This window comes from Amphibalanus amphitrite, unplaced genomic scaffold (assembly GCF_019059575.1).
Source record: "Amphibalanus amphitrite isolate SeventyFive unplaced genomic scaffold, NRLGWU_Aamphi_draft 000046F_arrow, whole genome shotgun sequence".
NCBI classification, from domain to species: Eukaryota; Metazoa; Arthropoda; class Thecostraca; order Balanomorpha; family Balanidae; genus Amphibalanus; species Amphibalanus amphitrite.
In genome coordinates, this window is record NW_024881542.1 from 885,131 (window position 1) to 906,124 (window position 20,994).

The 20,994-nt window shown below is 53.5% G+C and overlaps 2 protein-coding genes across 3 annotated transcripts in view; one reads left to right on the forward strand and one right to left on the reverse strand.

Annotated features, from left to right (window-relative positions):
- Nucleotides 1-457: 457 nt before the first annotated feature.
- Nucleotides 458-5,745, reverse strand: LOC122377521 (chitooligosaccharidolytic beta-N-acetylglucosaminidase-like). Its single transcript, XM_043357612.1, has 6 exons — nucleotides 5,574-5,745; nucleotides 3,939-4,572; nucleotides 3,440-3,826; nucleotides 2,236-2,379; nucleotides 1,232-1,474; nucleotides 458-1,049 (listed from the first exon to the last, which is right to left on the reverse strand). The coding sequence occupies exons 2-6, from the start codon at nucleotides 4,533-4,535 to the stop codon at nucleotides 582-584; spliced, it is 1,839 nt and encodes a 612-aa protein (XP_043213547.1). The 5' UTR covers nucleotides 4,536-4,572; nucleotides 5,574-5,745; the 3' UTR covers nucleotides 458-581.
- A 5,325-nt stretch (nucleotides 5,746-11,070) lies between these two features.
- Nucleotides 11,071-20,994, forward strand: part of LOC122377522 (kielin/chordin-like protein) — a 33,684-nt gene continuing 23,760 nt past the window's right edge. For both annotated transcript variants that reach the window (XM_043357613.1, XM_043357614.1), the window contains exon 1: nucleotides 11,071-11,300. In XM_043357613.1, the coding sequence (XP_043213548.1) occupies nucleotides 11,234-11,300 (67 nt within the window). In that variant the 5' untranslated portion in view covers nucleotides 11,071-11,233. The remainder of the gene's footprint in view (nucleotides 11,301-20,994) is intronic.

A 20,994-nucleotide genomic window follows, 5' to 3' on the forward strand; every position in this document is an offset into this window, starting at 1 on the left:
ATTGATCGGCGGCATCATTAGGTAGGTGGGCACTCAGAGATGGCCGGATGCATCCGATTGGTGCTGTTTGACCGAGCGGGTGCGGTCATTGGGAGGAGGGGAGTGGCCGACTGACGAGGATCTGAATTATGGACGAACTTTAGGACGTTTCTTTAGTTCAACTAAATGATATAAATAAAATATAGAATCAATTCATTCTCGCCACTTGACTGGCGGTTTTCTTTGTGCTTAAAACTTCCCGAGAAATAGGCTGACGAGAACGTAAGACGACTGGTACTGTCAGGACTTATTTACCCTTATGCTATACCTACACTTCTTGCCTATCTTCATCGTCGAGAAAAGTGTAGCGCAAACCAAAGCGACTGCTTGCCTGTTCGAATTGCTCGCTGTGATTCTGGCTATCCGGGACGGTCCCTTGTTTTATTGACCGCAACTGACCCGTCGGTCGACGAGTCACTCAGCTCCAATCTGTTTTATTGACACACTGACTACTCCGGCTAGCAGTTAAATTTTATTGACCTGATGCAAACTATACCCCAGTGGATGAATTGCTTTAGACGTTCTGACTACCCTGACGGCCCCTACAGTACGCAGATGCCGTCGTTCATGTGGCAGTACTCTGGCTGCATCAGCTCGGCGCCGATGCCGCGCTGCACCATCCGCTCTCGGTGGTGCACCAGCCGGGTGAGTGCCGCCGCCGAGTCCGTGTCCGGCTCCGCCCAGAGCCGCTCGGCCAGCGCGGCACCGCGCGGCCACAGCCGGCTGTCCAGCGTCTGGGCGTCCGACTGCTCCGACCACAGCGCCGCCGAGCCGCCCCGCACCTGGGACGCGTAGTCGGCGCCGGACGGCTCGAAACTCCGGGCGATGGCGCGCGGGCTGTTGTCGTACACGGTCTGCCAGCTCTTGTAGGGCGCACACCAGTTATGCCCGGCGCCGACCCAGGCCGAGAAGCCGCAGTCAAAGTACCAGGCGTCATAGTTGGAGATGACCAGCGGGTAGCCCTGCTGGAGGAGGTCGCCGATCTGCTGGTCGCTGCCGGTCGTCCACACCTTCCGACAACGGAGAGGGCGATAACACACCCGTCAGAGCAGCAGTCACAATACTCAGCGTCACAATGCTCGTACACTGCGCTCCTTGCGGCGTCAGGAAGGCACTCGTACTATCCATAGTCCATACACCTTGCACGGCCGTAGCGCTCGCCGGACTACCCCGGCCCCTTCCCTCCTCTCACCTGAATGATATACTGGGACGGCGGCAGTACTGAGGACGCTCCGCTGGCCTCCTGGCTGGTCAGGTCGCTGGTCCATAGCAGCAGCGGCGTGTCCCTCCCGCTCACGTTCCTCCAGATATCGGCGGCGCGGAGCTGGTACTGAGCCCACAGCTCCATGTATTCCGAGTCGTCGGTCGGGTCGCCGCCGTGGTCACTGACGTAATCAGCAATCTCCGGAGAGGTTTTCCAGCAGTTGATGTTGATCTACCGAGTATCAATACACGGGAGATATCAGATAGATGAATAAGTGTCACAAAGTCACGTTGAGACAATAAACCATTCTTGTTCGGCATTGAACGATACCTACGAGTGTCCATCCGTTCGTCCCGTTCGGACGATGACGTGTGTCAGTCAGCATGTCCGTCCGTCCGTCCGTCCGTCCGTCCGTCCGTCCGTCCGTCCGTCCGTCCGTCCGTCCGTCCGTCCGTCCGTCCGTCCGTCCGTCCGTCCGTCCGTCCGTCCGTCCGTCTGTCCGTCTGTCCGTCTGTCCGTCTGTCCGTCTGTCTGTCTGTCTGTCTGTCTGTCTGTCTGTCCGTCTGTTTCTGGCTCTTCTGTCTACTCGCCTATATCCATTTTTTTCTCACTCAAACACAAAAATGCACATAGCACATGATATCTATGACAAAGTGTGCTCAATCACGGTCACCGCTCAGAAACAAAGCGCGTTCCCAGAACGGACACTGTCGGTGTGTGTGCCGCGTGGGGTGCCAGGGTCTACTCTTATCGTCACGGACACGTGTGAACCGTCAGCTGTAAACGCTCACTGCGACACTCAACAGGTGGTGGAGACGCGTAACGCGCCCATACTGGCGGCTCCACGTGAGATTATTGGTCGGCTAAATACAGCATAATATGATTGGACTGGCTAGACTACGAGCATTGAAGATGTTAGTTGGCTGAAACGTCGTTGTAACTGATTGACATGCGAAGGCGGTTCTGCACACTGAATATCCGTCACCGCCTACCTCATCGCCTCCCATGTGGAATATGTCCGGCTGGAAGAGGGTGTTGAAGTCCTTGTAGATCTTCTCCAGCACGGTGTACATGTTGTCGTTGATGATGTTCATCTGGCCGCAGGGCGGCTCCACGCAATACGTCTGCCACGGCTCCTGGGATAGCAACAGCGGCAGTTAATGATAGGAATGAACGGAGAGCAATTAGTGCTGGGGTACATCTAAATGTTTGACATTTTCAACAAATATTTCTACATATACATCACAGCAAAAACGCAATGTCATAGCCTCATTATAACGAATGAATATACCAGTAAAACGCCTTTTGGGCGAAGAACGAGCGAGCGAGATAGTGAGCCCTGCACGTGCGGAAGGGCGAGAGGGTACTTCCAACGGGCTTGTGCAAAGCACCCTTCTAACCGGTCGCTAGCGGTGTGCCAGATTTGAACGCAATCGGCCCAGCCGTTCCTGAGATCTGGAAGCGGCATTCTGCACGTGCGCACGTGCAAACGGGGTCCAAAATGACTTTTGCACGGCACCCTACTAACTGGTCCTCAACCATGTACCAAATTTGAGCGCAATCGGCCCAGCCGTTCTCGAGATCTGGAAGCGCCCCCTGCACGTGCGCACGTGCAGTAGCACCCTAACCGCAACACATGGGAATGTATTGCCTGGTGGCTGCCTACCTGTATGCCAAGTTTCAGCGAAATCGCCCCAGTAATTACCGAGTTATTAAAATGGGAACAAATTTGACACCTCTTATTGTTGTATTTTGCACGTGCACTGGGGGTGACCCACATGCATCGAAAGTATCCTATTTTTGGTAGAAGGGATGCTGCTACCCTACTAAAATTACCGCAAGCCAATCGCCCAAGCGGCTGCTGAGATATGAGCCTCTCAAAATCACTACTTTTGCAAAACAGCTTGAACAACCTTGACTTTTCACGTGGCACGTGCCACGACGGTCACTGAGATGTATCAAAAGTAGTCAATTACGGGGTAGAAGGGATGGGGCTACCCAACAAAAAAGACCGCAGGCCAATCGGTCCAGCGGTTGCTGAGATATAAGCCTCTCAAAAGCGTTACAGGCCGGGCCGGGCCGGGCCGGGGGCCGCTCATACTGAGGTTTTTCCGTTATATTGAAAAGACTCACTTCGCTCGCTGCGCTCGCTCGCTCGTAATTACTAAATTAGCCCCCCCCCCCCCACAAACTGACCTCTCCGACGCAGACGGCCAGCCTGCCGAGTCCGGCGTCCTCGCCCCACTGCCAGCCGTAGCCGACGTGGGCCGGCGCGTCCAGCTCGGGCAGCAGTCGGACGCCCCGCTGCCGGCCGTACTGGACCAGCTCGGCCACCTCCCGGGCCGAGTACACCTTCTGCGGCGAGTAGGCGCCGTACTGCACCAGACGCGGCTCGCTGGACACCTCGATCGGGAAACTGTGCGTGTCCGTCACGTGCCAGTGGAGCGTGTTCAGCTTGTTCATGGCCATGGCGTCGATGGTGCGCCGCAGGGCAGAAAGAGGGATGAAGCTGCGAGCGGTGTCAATGGTGAGCGCCCGGATCGGGTACACGGGCGCGTCGCTCAGAGACGCAGAGCTCAGGATCTGGGGACGTGCATCCATGAATGGTCAATACTTCGGAATAATGCAACACAGCTGAAACAAATGGCAAACCTGAAATCGAAACGCTCACAGATGGCGCTTGATCGGCACTTACCTGCAGACAGGCGTTCTCGTCGTCGTACTCGATGAGCTGTGACAGGGTCTCCAGGGCGTGGCGCGCGCCGAAGAAGGTGGTGGCGTTGATGACCACGCTGACCTCGCTGCCGGTGGTGTAGCTGACGACCAGCTGGCTGTCCTCGCTGGTCTCCAGCGTCAGCGCGCTGTCGGCCGACTCCACGGCCACAGTCACCTTCACGGCCTGCTCGGCCACGGCCGGCTCACAGGCGCCGTCCGGCCGGCAGCCGGCCCGCCGCCCGCCCAGACCCGACGGCTGCAGCGCCCGCAGGCTGTCCAGGAATATCTCAGTGGCAGTCTGCAGCATCGGCTTCACCGGGTCGGGCGCCACCAGCTGGAACTGGACGCTGTCGATGAGGAACGGCACCGTCTCGGAGCCGAACGCGGCCGGGCCGGTGGGACGCGGCCACACCGCCGACAGCTCGCCGCAGGTCAGCTTGCACGTGCCGAGCTGCATGCCGTCGGTGACGCCGGCGGCTGGGCGGCGCACGCAGCTCCCCGACTCGCAGCGCCACGTCCACACGGACGGCTCGGCGCGCGCGGCCGCCAGCGCACAGCAGAGCAGCAGCAGCCGCATCGTGAAGCGCCGAGCTGGGTGAGCGCCGTCAGATACCCTGTGGGTGGGAAAAGACTGCACTTTTTTCCTTTACGATCACCGCGATCACGCACATATCTGAATATAACCTAAGGCTCGGTTGTCATGCGTGGCATTCTTGAGTCATGACCATCATGGATAAAAATTTCAACTTTATCTCTTCATCGCCTTAATATTGGAGGGCAGTTAGAGTGCCAACACATTATTCTGCAGACTACCTACTCGAGCACTTGCCTAAGTGTGCGTACGAGCTATTATGAGATTCCGATGGAAAATTCCGCCACCGAAGCAGCGAGCGCTCCGTGGGAGACGGCACAGCTGCCAGTTAAAGCTCGGGCTGCACAGATGTCAGTCTGACACCGATCAGAGGAGAGGCGTTGGGTATAGATGTGCCTTGCTGCATCGCACATTAGGCCACAGTTGTATTTGGGAGACCTCAACTAAGTCGATTTCCAAATCATATAGCATGTTTTATAAAAACCGTTAACAGCCCCTCCTTGGCCGAGCAGTCCGATTAAGTGTCGAATATTTATTGAAGTGGTTACGTACGTCAACATTGCTTCGTAAACTACATGTGAAGAAGGGCATGGTTGCTGCGTAATGCACTGCACGTACATACGTACATCAATAGAAGGTGATGGCGACAGATTGATATAACGGGCTATTTGACTGTGGCATAGTGACCCAGTCACATTGAGTACCAATATTAACCATTGTGCAATGTGCATGTATCTTTTTTCTCTGGGCTATATTTTTCTTAGGCTGGTTCTCTCGAAGCGGGTGGCAATGTCCTTTCCGTAGTTAAACGGCACAAAAAGGCACCATAAAACGAGCTACAAGGGTAGAAACTAGAATAAATAAAAGGACAAAAAGCGAAGCAGAAAAATTGAAAGTATGGACACCAACCCTCCACTCAGAAGGCAAGACAATGTATCATGATTGTATTTTTTTTTTTTTGACTTCTACAAAACACCGGAAAGAACACAATGAACTATCACCTGACGTGAAAAGTCGGCTTACCCGGCTCGAAGCACGCTGTCGCTTCCTATCGCTCAACTGAGCTGTTGCAGCGCGGGTCAGCCGGGTCACCAGTCCGGCTGTCCTCAGCAGACGACCTGCAGATGACTGACCCAGCAGGAGACCTGGCTCGGTGGGTGCGTGCTCGTTCTTTTATCGCCGGCCTTCATATCAGGACAGGGCGTGCGACCTCCCTCAGTTATAGAGCGTGGGAGAGGCGTGTGATTCTCCCGGGTGTCGCCGTGCCGGACGATGGCAACACGGGATCCGTTCATATTGGCCGGCTAATGTTGCCTTAGCTAAAGAAGTTACAGCAGTTAAGTGGAAGATATTTGAGCATGAAATGACTTAAATGTGTAGGAACATGCTAAGCAATTGCCGGAGCCTTTGGTTCTTTTGATGCATTTGGAAAAAGGAGACGGGCATTAATTTACTTTCGAATGTCAGCAATTGCTTTTAATTTTACAACCGATTACAAGCTGTGGCCTACAAGAGAAACCGTTTTAAGTTTTAACCGCACAATACACATGCCTCTGGTTAATGGCTATTTAGTATTTAGCAATTGATCTACAACAATAAGATCAACAAAGGGAACCACTCCAACAGTAGAGGTAGGCCAATATGTAATCGGATTAAAGGTTCTGCTAGTTGCTCAGCTTTGCAATTCAGGAGGAGACATACGGCGGGAGAGGTGACGAATTATTCCATCAACAGCCGTGCAAGGTCTCGCGGGAAATGAAGCGCGCTATTTAGACTATATAAAGTGCTGCCACCCACCCAGGGATTCCGTCTGTTCTGTCAGGTGTGACGCCGTCGGCAGGGGGCGCCACTGCAGGAACCACCAGTGGACTACAGGGCAGGCCCGTCCGCGGTACCTATATTGAATGGGTCCCATCCGTGGGTCACTGAGATGAACCATCTGATTCATCCTACAATGCTTACGACAGCCAAGTGGCTTATGAAGCTTATCTTAAGTTATAACTTGTGTGGGGACTTGATTAAAATTCTGCCTCCCCCGAGCCCAGATTTTCCATTCTGAGGCGGCGGAAGGTTCGGGCGAAGAACAAGACATAATGCGTCGTGGAACGAATTCACACCTGCTATACTGCCCTGCCACTTCAAAGGAAGGGGTACCGTACTCCGGTCGGGTGGAGCTCCCCTAGCCCTACCCTCCCCACCATCCCCACGTCTTCATCCCCACCTATCCTCCCCAGTATCCCTACTTATAAATCGAATAAGCTCAGACACATGCTCGCTAAGCTCTGAATTCACTCACTCATGAGGCTAGACTCCGAATAAGATCTGCTCCACGCTGGAATCGTAGTCCAGCCAGCACCTGCAGGTGCTGCACTCGTACATGTACGAGTAAAGCTGAATTTCAATGAATGACGTGCACAACGGAACTATGTCCGAGCACCTGACCGTATGATCTACGGCACTGAGGGCATTATAACCGGACTAAATACAGCTCACGTGTGTCGTGCCAAATAAGCACTTCCTTCCAAGTGCATATTACTCTAACTGGTATCAATCATTTATTTTATCGAGTTTATGTATAGATATTGATGTTTGCCACAAATGATCATTTTGAGAAAAAAAAAATCGTTCACATCATAAGGCATCGCTTGCCACCAAAACAGATAAGAAATGTTTTTGTCAATATTTTTGTTTGTATCTCGCGTACTTCTTATTTCACGTTGGCAGCATAGGCGTTGCTCAGGGACAGGAGTGGCCTTCGCTGCCAAATGAAGTCCACCCACAGATGTCCGGTGCCTCTAACGGTGGTCGCCGACTGCCAACCCTTTTGTCAGTTTATTTCGGTACGTGCGCGTCCATTTTAGACCTAGCGGATTCTTTGTAGACATACCGCAAGGCTATGTATCAGTATAACATTGCATGTCGGCCGTTTATAGCGGTGATCGGCATTAGAGCATTTAATTTCGGCGCAGCAGCAAAAGACGCCCGGTTTCGGCGTGTCCGCATTGTATTTCGGCGATGCTGTTGGAGATTGGAGACGGCCCGCACGATATTTAGAACAGCAGCAACCAAATTCGGCGATATTCATTCAATTTCGGTGGCTATTTGGAAGCAAGCAGAGACTTCTTGCTTACAAAATTAGCTTGTTGGAGCATTGTTATTCAGTCAAACGTTTTTCAAGGTGTTAACTGTTGCCACTGTCTCATTGTCTGGACTTGAGTGCATGCCTCCAGCCCTCCACCCTCTCCGTTATGGCCGAATATTCCTTTCGCCATCGCCAGCGATGAGCATGATTTCATGTCCGTGCTTTCTGTGGGTTAAACAAAGCATTACAATGTGCCTATTAATTTCTATCAAGGAAGTACAAATAACATAAGTTTATAGGCACCTGCTTAAAACGAAGCTGGCGGAGAACAAAACCAGGCCGACAGGGTACGCAACTACTGAACTTTGACCCCACCCATGCGCCAGAGACGCCCGTCGCCCGGTGTCGTCGCGCGGTTGTTGAAAGGATGCGCCGAGCGCCGGATGGACAGTCAGATGCTCAGGGAGGGGGGGGGGGGAGAAAAATACACCTGCCGCAACTACGAGTCTTGTCCATGGGACGGGTTAGAATGTTGGCGCTAAGCCTCTGGGTCTGGTGGGGTGAGGGGAGGCGTGATGATACGATACGGAATGATTAATTCATTTTCGTGTCCTTCTGCACACAGTAGGTAAGGGATGTTTGATATTTCACGCTGGCAGTTGATTAATAGGAGATGATTACAGGAAGTGCAACGATAACCGATTGGTAGGACTTATTCTGGTATGGCTGAGCTAATTGTGTTATGTTTGATTGACGAGGTGATGGGTTGCTTTCAAAGTGAAGTAAAATAACAGGTCTTTTGATAAAATGGGTTCATGTTTTGGGCAAAAACTTGGCACACAGTGACAACAGAACAGACGTGCTTCAATGAAAGAGAATCGGGGTTTGCCTCGAGTCCAACAACGATTGGCGTTTGCCTTGTCGATCGTCGTCCGCCATGTGCGGACAGGAGCGGGTACTGTAATATAAAAAAGAAACCAGCCCACAGCTGTTATCTTTTTAGGATAAATAGTACTAATTCAGTAAAGTTTATCAATTTTCACATCAGAATTCGAAACGGGAAACAGCGAAACGATCTTAGGTAGGTACTGTGACGCTAAACAAACAATGGCCTGCTTTTCTTCCCCTGAGAATATCTCAAAGCCACAAAGCTGTATGAGGATTCATTTGATGCTCAAGAAGCGTTCCTGAAAATATGAATCACCTGGGTGCCTCCGGTTACCCGCCGAAATTGAATGAACAGTGCCGAATTTGGTTGTTACTGTTGCTAAATAGCGTGCGCTACCTCTAAACCTGTGCTGGCGCAGCCGATTCTACTTGCGCTATCGCTGAAAATGGAGCGTTTTGCCGCTGTGCCGAAATGGAATGCTTTACCGCCGACTGCCTGACCTGCGCCGAGATATTATGTGATTCTTGTACATAATATTGCGGTGTGTCTACACACATTTCGTTAGTTCTAAAATGGACGATTACGCCCCGAAATAAACTGACAAAAGGTGTATATGTATACAGCCGGCCGTCCCTGTAATAGCTGACAAACCATCCCCAAACGACACATGAATTCGCTCAGCATTAGCTTCCCGATCACGTATTATCATATCGACACTGTTCTACCCGCTTCGACATGCCAGAAACAAACAACGATAACCCGCTTCAGAGCATGTAAGAGTGCTAAACGACAGCTTCGTATGTTTTACCTATAACCTTGAGGCTGTGCCAACAAAAAATGAATCGGCCTATTGTATCTTGTTCCGTTTGTTCGAGAGGGAGTCTCTTGAAATGCATCGGATGGAAGAGTTACGGTGTTACAAGAAACTTCAATTTACTCGAGGTCAGATTGTCTCTTGAACGCAATCGGCCCAGCCGTTCCTCTCAGGAACGGCTGGGCCGATCTGAGAGAATTGCTCAGATCTGATCGGCCCTGGGCCGATCTGAGAGAATTGCTCAGAAAGGGCGTTAAAAGGACTATCGAATGAGCTTTTCCGCGGCGCTTCTATTGGTTCCCGAGTTATGCGTTGGCGTCTTGGAAATTGTCGACATTCGACCTGAAAATTGGCGAAATTTTGACTTAAATGACCTCTGATGACCTGACCTTTGACCTGACCAAACAAGTGACCGATGTGATTTCGTCATTATTTTTGGCGCTCTTTCGAACGCCGCCTTCTGCGTATCGCTACGTGGCCCAGTAGCCGAGTTAGAAGGGGTTTGTTCAAACACCCCCCCCCACCCCCACGGCAGGGCGTTGAAATCCAGGACCCCCAGTGGGGCTCGGGTTAGCCCTCGCCCTGGCAGGGCATTTTTCATAACACTTCCTGGCAGGGGGGTCGATGCGACCCCCCCCCCCTCGCGATTGGCTCCTATGGCACCTAGAAACACCAAATTTGGTAGGTAGGTGGGCCCCCTGGAGTTCTCGCCTCTGTGCAAATTTGGTTGCTCTAGGTCAATGTTTAGGGGGGGGGGGTTTGGGGGGTATAAATGTAAAAATTTCGCTAAGAGTCAAAAGTTTTTCGCGTATAACTTCTGATCTAATTAAGGTAGAGCAAAACGAAAAGCACCAGTGTACTCAGCACGTCAAGGCGCGTCGAATGATATACTTTTTGGCTTGCTTAAGTGTACTTAAAGTTTTTCTTAAATTTTAAGTAAACTTTGATTAATTAATTAAGTTCAAGTTAACCAAATTGCATCATATTGCATATCATTCGATTCGGCTGATCATCAGGAACACAATGATACCATTTTTAAGCTCTAGCGTCATCATGTGCCAAGTTATTGGCAGAAACGTCATTTGACCTCAGTTGACCTCATTTGACCTGACCCATGGATAAATACACCAAACAAAGAAGCACCAAGTGACCTGCTGTTAAGTGCTGTGGTTTCAAAGCACAAAAGTGATAGAACGAAGCGGATATCTCCAGTATTTTCCGAATTTAGTATTTTCCCATAGGCTTAACATTACGACGTAATGACCTCTAACTGACCTCAGGTCAGTGACCTCAAAAAAACCTGACCCAAGGTCGCCCGAACCTGAAATTTTCAGGTCATATGTAAAAAGGATGCCCCATAGGCTGTGCCAAATTTGGCGGCGCTCTTCGAAAAACCTAAACCTAGGGGGGTCGCATCGACCCCCCCCCCCGCCAGGGCGAGGGTTAACTAACCTAGGTCAATGCCTCGGAGTTCCAGTAACGGGTGTCATCTGCTACAAGCCACCTCACAACAAGTCGGTTACGTGCCGTGCGCCGTGACTCGGCGACCCCGTGCCGCCCATGTGACGCGTCCTCCCCGTGAATGCATGTCGTCCGTGTGACGCGGCCTCCCTGTGCCGCCCCGTCCGTGTGACGCGGCCTCCCGTGACGCCCCGTCCGTGTGACGTGGCCTCCCCGTGACGGGCCGTCCAGCCGGGTGGGCCGGCGGTGCGGTGCCTGGCGGAGAGCACGTCCAGCTCCGCTCGGACAGTGTTTATACTCTCCGAGCCTCGGTCGGCGCGGCAGACGCTCGGGAGCGGCCGCCGCTGCCGCTGGTGCCCCGCCGCCGCCGCCGCGACTGTGCACTGTGCGCCGAGCGAGAGACGTTCTCCGGCCGCGGGGACGCAGGGTGTGCGGAGATGGCCACTGCAGGCGTCATCAGGATGGCGGCGGTCGCAGCCGTCATCGGAGTGGCGCTATCACAAGGTGGGTCCGTGACGAGACGTCTGTGCAGTGGACGTGGGCGGTGACGGGGTGTAGCGACCACCGTTCCACGAGCTAGTGACGTTTATAAACAGTTCTGCCTCGTGCCCTATAAATTGGTGACTTAAATGCCTTGAGTGGGCAGTCGCTCGTCCTCTCTGTGTTGAAGCAGGTTTTGGTGGGGGACACAAGGGCTGAAAGAGCAAAAACATTCGAGGAAGGTTCACCAACCAGTTGCGATTGAGTGATTTAATGTACAAACAAATGCTATGACTGTCATTAGTCGCTCTTTCAATGGATTTCTGCTGACATTTAATATATGCATTGAAAATATAACGAGAATTCTTTGTAGCTCATGTCAAAGTGATCCAGCGTAAGGAACACACTTGTTTTTCTTTATTATTTAATATTGCTGAGGTCGATAGTGATTTATGACGTATCGGGGATGAAATGACATGATTTATAGATCTGCATATTTTTCCATAGGCCAATGCATTTTATGCTGAGTTTTAGATAATCGCCTAATGTTGACTTCTTGCAACAAATCACTTAATAAAACGAAAATTATTTACAAAAATCTGAGTAGCGTAGCTGAACCAGCAATGACATACGTACGTGCCAAAAAGACACATTGCGTGACTTGTCTTTAGTGTTGGCTGTCTTTAGAACACTGAAGTTTTCTACTCGGCCTCGGTGCTCCCCTCACAGCCAGAGTGCGCCCTGCCCATAAGCGGCTGCTAGTGGTGTCTTTCAGGAGGTGTCACTCATCACTCATCCGCCGCTGGAACGGTCCGCTGTCATATTCCGCCACACAAAGTATGCAGCTCTGGCATTCCAGTACACGTGTAAGCGGGCTATAAAGAGGTCTGTTTGCATACATGCAAGCTGCTGCTCTCAGAGACTGGAAACACCCCATGTGCCAGAGGTGGACGCGGTTTTCGAATAGCCGTCGTAAACCTGCCATGAAGGGCGACGTCTTTCATCAACACCCGTTTTATGGCGAAGAGCTGTTACTTTGCCCCGTCTAGGACAGCTTTTCCCTTGTCAGCTGTCTCATAAACAATCCGTAGAACGCACGCATGCTATTGCTTATAGGTATACGTGTTTGGCTTATGTGCATAAGTTACTGTACAGTTTACAATACACGACGCTGTTTTCCGCGTTAATGATGTATGTACAGCCCAAGCCCTCTGCACACTGCGTGGTATGTATTATTTTTTTCGACAGAAGTGATAACTCAAAGACTATGCTATCAGTCGGTCGGAACTCATTGTACATAGATGAGCCATGCTCCACTCCTTTGATTGGGCGTATCACTGTATAGTCGACTACAGAATGATGTTCCACTTTTCACAGGCAATTATTTGCCTGGAGTGGTAGGCTGTGCCGCATCACACGGGCTAAGTTCACAAATTATAGCTTTGTCCCAATGCTCACAATCGACACGCTTGCGTGATAAACGGCACAACTTAGCGCTCCGGTCAACTGATAGCTTCTGAGGAGTGGAACATCATTCTGTAGTCGACTATAGGGTGTTCACTAAAAATTGACACAAACTTTGAATGACTGCATATCAAAAGTGAAGCAAGCTATTACGATGCAACTTAGCATAGAGATAAAAAAGGGACGTTTTCATCATACCGAGCATAAAATTTCACGGATGTAATGAAAACAGTGGCGTTGGATTAAACAAGGACTACCAAAAGCCCATTGGAAGGCTTTCCCAAAATAGCACTTCAATGGGAGAGTTTGGCACGTACAAATACCTAATGAAAACTTAAAATGTCAAAATTAGTTACATACTGTACAGTGGGACGAAAGTTCTAGAGGGTGTGGGTGTCCGAAAAGCTGAAGTGGTGTAATTGTGAAGATATTGACCTGAGGAAGGGTCGAGGCCCCGAAAATGCACGTGGAGGGGCTTTTTGACACCTCACGGCGCAATGCTGCTGATCAGTAAGGTATTAACTGTGCCTAAGCGAAGAAGATATATCACACCTGAGACTAGGCTGAGTTACAACCGGCGCAAATGATTTCTCGAAGCGACTGGGAACAACATAAGGACAGAGAAGTAAATATGCTATGGTCAAAAAAGGGACAAAAATGCAGAAAAAGTTAAACTATTTAAGGTAGAAAAATCATGTTTTAGTTTAAGGGCGACAATTAACTAAGACAATGGAGTGTTCTGTTGTGATGTGATCGATGATACAAGGGCTAACGTCCATTTAAGTGTCAGCATGCAAGCTAACGCTGGATGCCGTGGTGTATGTGTTATTTCAGAGAATATCATCAGTTCGACTTTATTCCTCCAGACTGGTCCTTTACAATATGATACTTTTTTGAGCCAAGTGTATTATTAAGCACTAGAGGTTCATGCAGAACAACATATGTAACCAGAAGGTGATTTTCTGGTCCGACCTCGCGCCAGCACACTAACCAAGGGGCGCCTTGAGGGCCCCGGCCGATGTAAAAATTCCCATTGGAACGAGACCCGATAAGCCATTTTCCACGCCTGAAATTTAACAAATGAATATCTGATGTAATTTGCCTAAGGCTATGTAGTCGAGTGTATTGGGTGCTTCTCCTGCGACCGTTCCAACCACACTGCCAACCCTCTCGCGCGGCCCGGCGCCGCTGCCACCGCGACTCGGCGCCCCCGTCGCCACATATGTAACAGGACACCCCCCTAGAACACATTTGTCAGTGTCGGCTAGACGGCGTCCCCCAGGCGCGTCTGGGCCACGCAGCGTCTCAGCCGGTCACACAGAGCCACACATAACTATAAACTACACGTCCCCCTGATCTTAAAGATCACACATCTCAATGCATACACACAATATGACACAATGCACTACATGAGACACTTGAGACACAAAATACGACACAATCAACGCGAAAGACAAAATACATTACAGCAGTTAGCCGATATTATTAGGTACTACTACCCCGAAGCGTTCTGGCGGAGCCCCCACTCTCGCGCTACGTCGCGGTTCAGTACTGTTCTGAGCCGGTGGCTCATCAGAGGTCGGCCGCGGCAGCTCCACCTCTACAGAGGGATCAGTCTCACCGACTACCGATGAATGCTCTGACGCACCGAGCGACATAGCCGGCTCACCGTCGTCCTCGATCGGGGGATCGGCCGCCGTCGGCTGCCCCGTGTGCCGGTGGCGCACGCACCTAACGTGCCACGGAGTACCGTCAACTTCGATAAGCTGGTCGGTCACGATGCGTGTGACGGTGCCAGGCCGGGAAACGTCAGTGCAGCGAGTCGCGGGCCCGCGGCGCCGCACCCACACCAGGTCGCCCTCCCTAAAGCCGGCTCCCCGCTCAGAGTCTGCAGGGAGAGCCGGCGGCGGCCGGTCATCGTGTCCGCCGGCGCCGGTCACCGGCAGGTCACGCCCGACACGACGGAACACGCCGGCGGCGGGAGCGCTCTCAGGCTGCGAGCCATCTCGGGGCGTCATGTTGTAGCGGTGAAGCGATTCAGCTATGGCACACCCTTTCCGAGCTGACATCACTTTAATCGTCCGGTGATGACGCTCCACGATACCGTTCCCGCCTGCCTCGTGCACCGCCCTGAACCGCAGGGTCACGCCCCACCTCGCCGCGAACGCTCCCATGCGGCGACCACGGAACTCAGTGGCGTTATCCAGAAGCAGTTCTGCCGGCGCCCCGTGCTCCAAAAAGACAGTTTCGAGATGAGCAGTGATCTCGGCCGCATCTGACCGGCGCAATCGCCGCCATATTCCATAGCGGGACGGACCACAGTCGACCACGGTCAGATAGTGATCGCCACGGTAGTGTGTGACGTCGATGGCGAGACGCTCCCAGGTCAGTTGAACGCCCAGTGACCCGTGTCGCCAGCGGGTCGGTGCCGGGTCAATTGACTGGCACACGTCACACGTCCGAATCACTGCGCGCACCGCTGGCTTAGTGGCCCACTGCTCTCCGTCACGCCGCAAATACCAGAGCGTGCGCCTGACACCCTGATGTCCAATGTTCTCGTGCACCGCTCTAATTTTTGCAGCCGTGTCGGGGTGTGTGGACTCCCCGTCCGGCGCCACTGCAGCCGCCACCGGCACCGCGCCTGTCACCGTTGTTGTCTCCTCCTCTGCCCTGCAGGCTCGAAGCCATTCCTTGGGCACGCGTGTCATCTCGTCCGCCGGATTTTCATCTGACTTGACCAGCTTGATGGTGATCGTCAACTGGAACTCAGTCACCAGCTCACGGATGATGTCCACCCGCCGGCGAATCAACATCTCGGCATGAGCTTTCGTCCGGAGACGCGACCGGCCGCTCAGTGCGTCACCGACCCACTTTTGAACGGTCGCCGAGTCCGTGCGGAGATCGATCACTCTGATCCCCCACGCGATCGCCATGTTGACGCCGCTGAGCGCCGCGTCCAGCTCAGCCATATTTATATGCATGGCTGCCTTAGTCTCCGGCCGCAGCCAGCTCCCGTCCTCCACTACGCCGCCTTCCGGATCCTCCAGGACGACGCCCGAGGCGAGACTGCTGGCGTCTGTCCATACGGTCAGCTTTTCACCCGTCAGCCTCCAGGGTCCACGGACCGGGTCATTGGAGGTCACCCTTTCAGCCACTTGGCTGACTTGAGCGCGCAGGTCCGGGTCATCGATGGGGTCATCCCAGCCCTGACTGAGAGCATTAGCCCGTCTCTTTAGCCAGGCCGCAGCTGGACGCAGCCAGCCGGCCACTGGAAGGTGGGAAACCAGCTGGCCGCACCATGCAAACAGCGCCCTGCGCGTCATCACCTCTGGCGGTGCGCCGACGGGGTTGTCCCGGCGCCACTGCAGCTCTCCCGAGCGCGAACAGCTCACCTGCAGCCCCAGCATTCGAGCGCCGTCAGCCGGGCGCTGCGGTGGCTTGCAGACAAGGCCGTACCGGGAGAAGTGCTCTGCAACCTGCTCCGCGGAGATGACGTCCTCATTCACGAGAAGGTCGTCAACGTACGGGAGAACGCCCCGGCTGACCGCCTCGTTCTGCTCAAGTATAGTCCGCACCACAGATCTCATGATGTTCGGAGCTACATTCAGCCCATATGACATGCGCTGCAGGCAGTGAAGCTGACCACGCACTCGTACGGTGTGGTATGGCCAAAGCCGTCTGTCCAGCCGGAGCTGCATGTAGGCCTTTCTCAGATCGAGCACTGCCAATCGTGAGCCGTGCCGCCGCCAGCGACGGAGTTGCTCTGCGCACACCTCTGCGTCTGCTGTATGGGCGGTGACGTGCCTGTTGAGTTCGCGATAATCCAATACCGGCCGCACCTTGTCCTTGTTGGGCTGTTCAACCGCCATCAGAGGTATCAGACCGCGCGCTGGGCCGTCCACTCGCTCGTCATATGGCCGCAGCCACCCCTCTCGAGCCCACAGTTCCAGCTCCTCGTCATAGGCTGGCCGCGCCGCGTCCGGCACTTTGTACTGGGCGACAGTATTGTGGAGGCGGTCCGGGCCCTCTCCGTCTGTCCACTTCCAGGCCACAGTCCACTCGCCACTGTCCGCCGAAAACCGGGCCGTAAAATCCACGGCGTCCACTGACAGGTCCCCACGGTCCACACTGGCGGCCGGCGCCGCCCCTCTCACCGGACCCGCCCCCGTCACGGGCGCCGTCCCTGCCGCGGCCTTGGCATTGGCCGCCACCACTGCTCCATTTGTCACCGGCCCTGCCGCCGCCGTCTCGCCCTGCACCGCGGCCGCCGTTCCCACGACTTTAGGGGCCACCGTACGCACAGCTGGCGTCGCCACCGCCACCGCCGCCGTCGCTGCTGGCGGCGCCGTCTCCGTTGGCACTGCTGTCCTAGCAGCTGGCCTCGCCCCTGTCACCAGCGGCGGCACCGCCACCGCCGCCGTCGCTGCTGGCGCCGCTCCTGTCACCACCGTCGGCACCGCCGGCGCTACCGCCGTCACCGCCGGTGCCGCTGCTTCCACAGCCGACACCGCCCCCGTCACCACTGTCGGCGCCACCGCCGCTGCCGCTGCCGGCACCACTGCCGCACCAAATTCCACGCCATTGGGCATCTTCACACACACTCCGCCCAGTGCCACAATACCAGACATACCGAGCACCACGTCCATGCCCAGCGGCCGATCGGGTACGACCAGGGCCGTCAGGCTCGCCCGGTTCTCCCGGTGCTGCACGGTGATCTCAGCGATGCCCAGACAGCGCAGCGTGCCGCCGTTCACGGTCATCATGTTGACCGGGCGCGGTGACCAGTCCGAGCAGGCTCCAGCATGAACGAGTGTGTCCGTGCAGCCCGTGTCCACTAGAGCACGGCACTTACGCCCGTCCACGCTGATCCACACGACCGGAAGTGTGCGCGCTACTGATTGGGAGACGGCGCTGGCGCTGACGCGGTCTCCCGACCGTTTGGGCACCTTCTTGCGATGTGACCCACCTGGTCACATACCCAACAGCGCGGCGGGGGGCGGCTGGCTCTGCGCTCCATCGGTTTACGGCGGCTCGTTCCGTCGGCCCGCTCACGGGTCGCCGCCGCCACCGTGGAGGTGCGCTCGTCGCTGAGCACTGCCCGCGCCCTCGTCAGAATGCTGGCCAGGTCCAGCGCCTCTGCTCGAGTGCCGGCCCGAATCGCGCTGCGGACGGTGTCCGGCAGTCCAGCGATGAAGGCACAAGCGAGGGCCTTTTCCGATACTCCACCGTGCAGCGTGGCCAAACGGCGCAGGTCCGCCAGATAAACGTCGGCCGACTCGCCCGGCTGGAGACGGCGGCTGGCATACGCGTCGTAGGCCGCCAGCGGGTCCATGGCGAAGGCGTCGTACAGCGCGTTCCTGACGCTGTCCACGGAGCGGCGGCTCTCCTCTGACATCTGCAGCCAGACCGCGAAGGCACCGCCAGTCAGTCGTGCTGGCAGCACGAGCGCCAGATTCACCCCATGGTGCTTGCTCAACACCTCGGCACGGGTGAACCATTCCACTATGTCCGCACCGGTCCCTTCGCCACTGAACTCGGGTATTAGCCGAGGGTCGAAAGTGGCCCTTCCGCCGGACTCCGCTGCCGTCGGTGTCACACCAGCACTAGCACTCGCAGATGCCTTCACTTTAGGCATGGCGCCGAAATAGCTTGTAGTCGAGTGTATTGGGTGCTTCTCCTGCGACCGTTCCAACCACACTGCCAACCCTCTCGCGCGGCCCGGCGCCGCTGCCACCGCGACTCGGCGCCCCCGTCGCCACATATGTAACAGGACACCCCCCTAGGACACATTTGTCAGTGTCGGCTAGACGGCGTCCCCCAGGCGCGTCTGGGCCACGCGGCGTCTCAGTCGGTCACACAGAGCCACACATAACTATAAACTACAGGCTATAACGTATGTTGGTGTCTTTCGATTTCATACAAAATATCAACTGGTTACTCATTACCACCATCAACTGGCCAACATCACGGTCCACTGGTGCCAGAGCTTGTGACAACACTTCCAAGGAAATGTCCAAAAAATGACCTATGGGGATCAGGCAAATCTGTTGACGCTCTACGGCTTGCAGCAGATGCAATGTGCATTACAACAATGCCTCGTTTGTTTAAATCGGTATATTTTTACCTAAGATGCAGCCTGCTAAACTTTGTCTCAATTTTTAGTGAACACATATTATACAAAGTATACGCCTAGTGTGGCAGAAAAACGCAAAAGTTTGTTTTTGGGGCATAGGTATATAAGCTTTTGTGTTTTGTTGCCAAACTGGATGGAACATCTATACCATGATAACTGTCCAATCTAAGGTGCGGAGTCTCGCGCGTCTTGCTGTTACGATTTCCGAGTGCCAGATAGCATAGTATTCGAGATATTCTCGGTTTTGTCGAAAAAAGAATGCCTACCACGCAGTGTGCAGAGGGATGTATCTATGCATGCATATTTTTCTAAGGAATCGATGTCGGATGAGTGACATATCATTGAGTTGCATGAAAAATCGCCTTTCATAACGTTGTTGTTTATTGAACTTGACGGCCATCTTCAATCAGATGGGAGTCGTTTGCATATTGTGACAGATAAGAATGTGATGCCATGCAGAGTGCACACCGAAAAGGAAGGCAAGTCGGTGTAGTGCACTGTGGCTATGACGATTTCTGAAAAAAAATGATGTGATATAATATTACCATGGTATATCTAGGTACCAAGCAACAGTGATCATCTGCATCCAAAGAAAATATGCAAGTAGTTCCTAATAGAGGAATGTATACCAACGCAGCAAACAGCAGAACTGCGATCCTCGATTTAACAACCAGATTGACAATTCCATTCACAAGCATTTAAAGAATGTTTTATATATAAAGGACTAAGTTGAGCGGCACTTGGCAAGTGATATATTAATCGCAAAACAGGCATGGTAGAATTTTCTTGGCGACAATTCTTAGCTCATCAGTACCATATAAAAAGCACATAAGTCTTGTAATCTAGAAACCGGGGCATGACCTAGTTTCTGGAACCTTGATTAAACATCTCAGAATTCTTTTGTCAGTCTTGCCTTGGTAAACACGACAAAGCCTTGAACTTCGGATAGTTTATTGTTCCTTAAAAGTATAGCTCAGAGTTTGTTCAGAGAAAGACGAAAAAGCACTCGTATGAACATTCGAGCTGTTTGGCAATGCAAGCATATTTCACAGACATAAAATGAAGAGTATGAATTATGTAGTAATCATCGAACGAGTAAAGCTCCAGCAGAGTACATACAGACCATGCTGCCCACCTCCCATGCTCTGTGCACCGGCCGCCGCCCTGGCCGCCAGCAGCTACCCTAATGACGCCACCAGTCTGCTCCTCTCCTGTGGCAACACACACACGTCACCGCTCCCTCAGTGGAGACGGCCTGTCGGTATAGCGTCTTGCCGTGTGTTGCGCCGTCCGTACGCGGCTCGCGGAGTGTTTATAGTGGTCCGACCAACCCGCCGACCGTCGCACGCCGAGTCCGTCAGCCCTGCCTCGGACACTCCACATAAATAGTGTGTTTATCTTGAACACAGCGCGGTGGACAGTGCCGACGGATGCCCGGATTTCCAATGATTCACCCGCGACGGCCGGCTTTAGAGCGTGATGGTATGATAGGCATCACGCGCAGCCCGGTACAGCGCGGCCGTCGGATGAACTTCGATAGAATTCGGAGAAGAGATTGCTGCATAATCACGTCGTAAAGTGGAGCTTTTATTTCGAGGAATGCTCGCTCTGGCTTTGATGCAGCGACATACCGATGGTCGGTGCCCGATGGAGATTGTTTATAGTCTATAGACGGGCAACATCCGCCTAGGAGCGGTGACTTCCTTGGTCTATGATGTCATAACATGTCCACATACCTGTGGCGCAAATGGGCAATACAGTCGGTAAGTTCAGGACAGGCATGTGCAGATCCTTTGCAGACTGCCGATGACTTTCCGCACAAACCTCCCAGATAGGCGCATAAAACACTTTAAGGCCCATGAAAATTACCAGGTATTTTGTTACAGCATATATTCTGCGTGAAAGGCTATTCACTTAGTCATGATTGGGTCCCCACTGCATTGAACTGTCATTGCAGCATTGCAGCATACCGGAACGCAAATGACCTTTTCGTGGCGGCGGCGTCGATGACCCAAGGTCAGCGCTGCGCCTGGGGTTGTGCCGTCTGTCCTCGGCAGTGAATGAACAAATCCGAGCCTTTCGGCTACCGCGCAGTGTCGACCTGATGGCCGCGGACGGCGG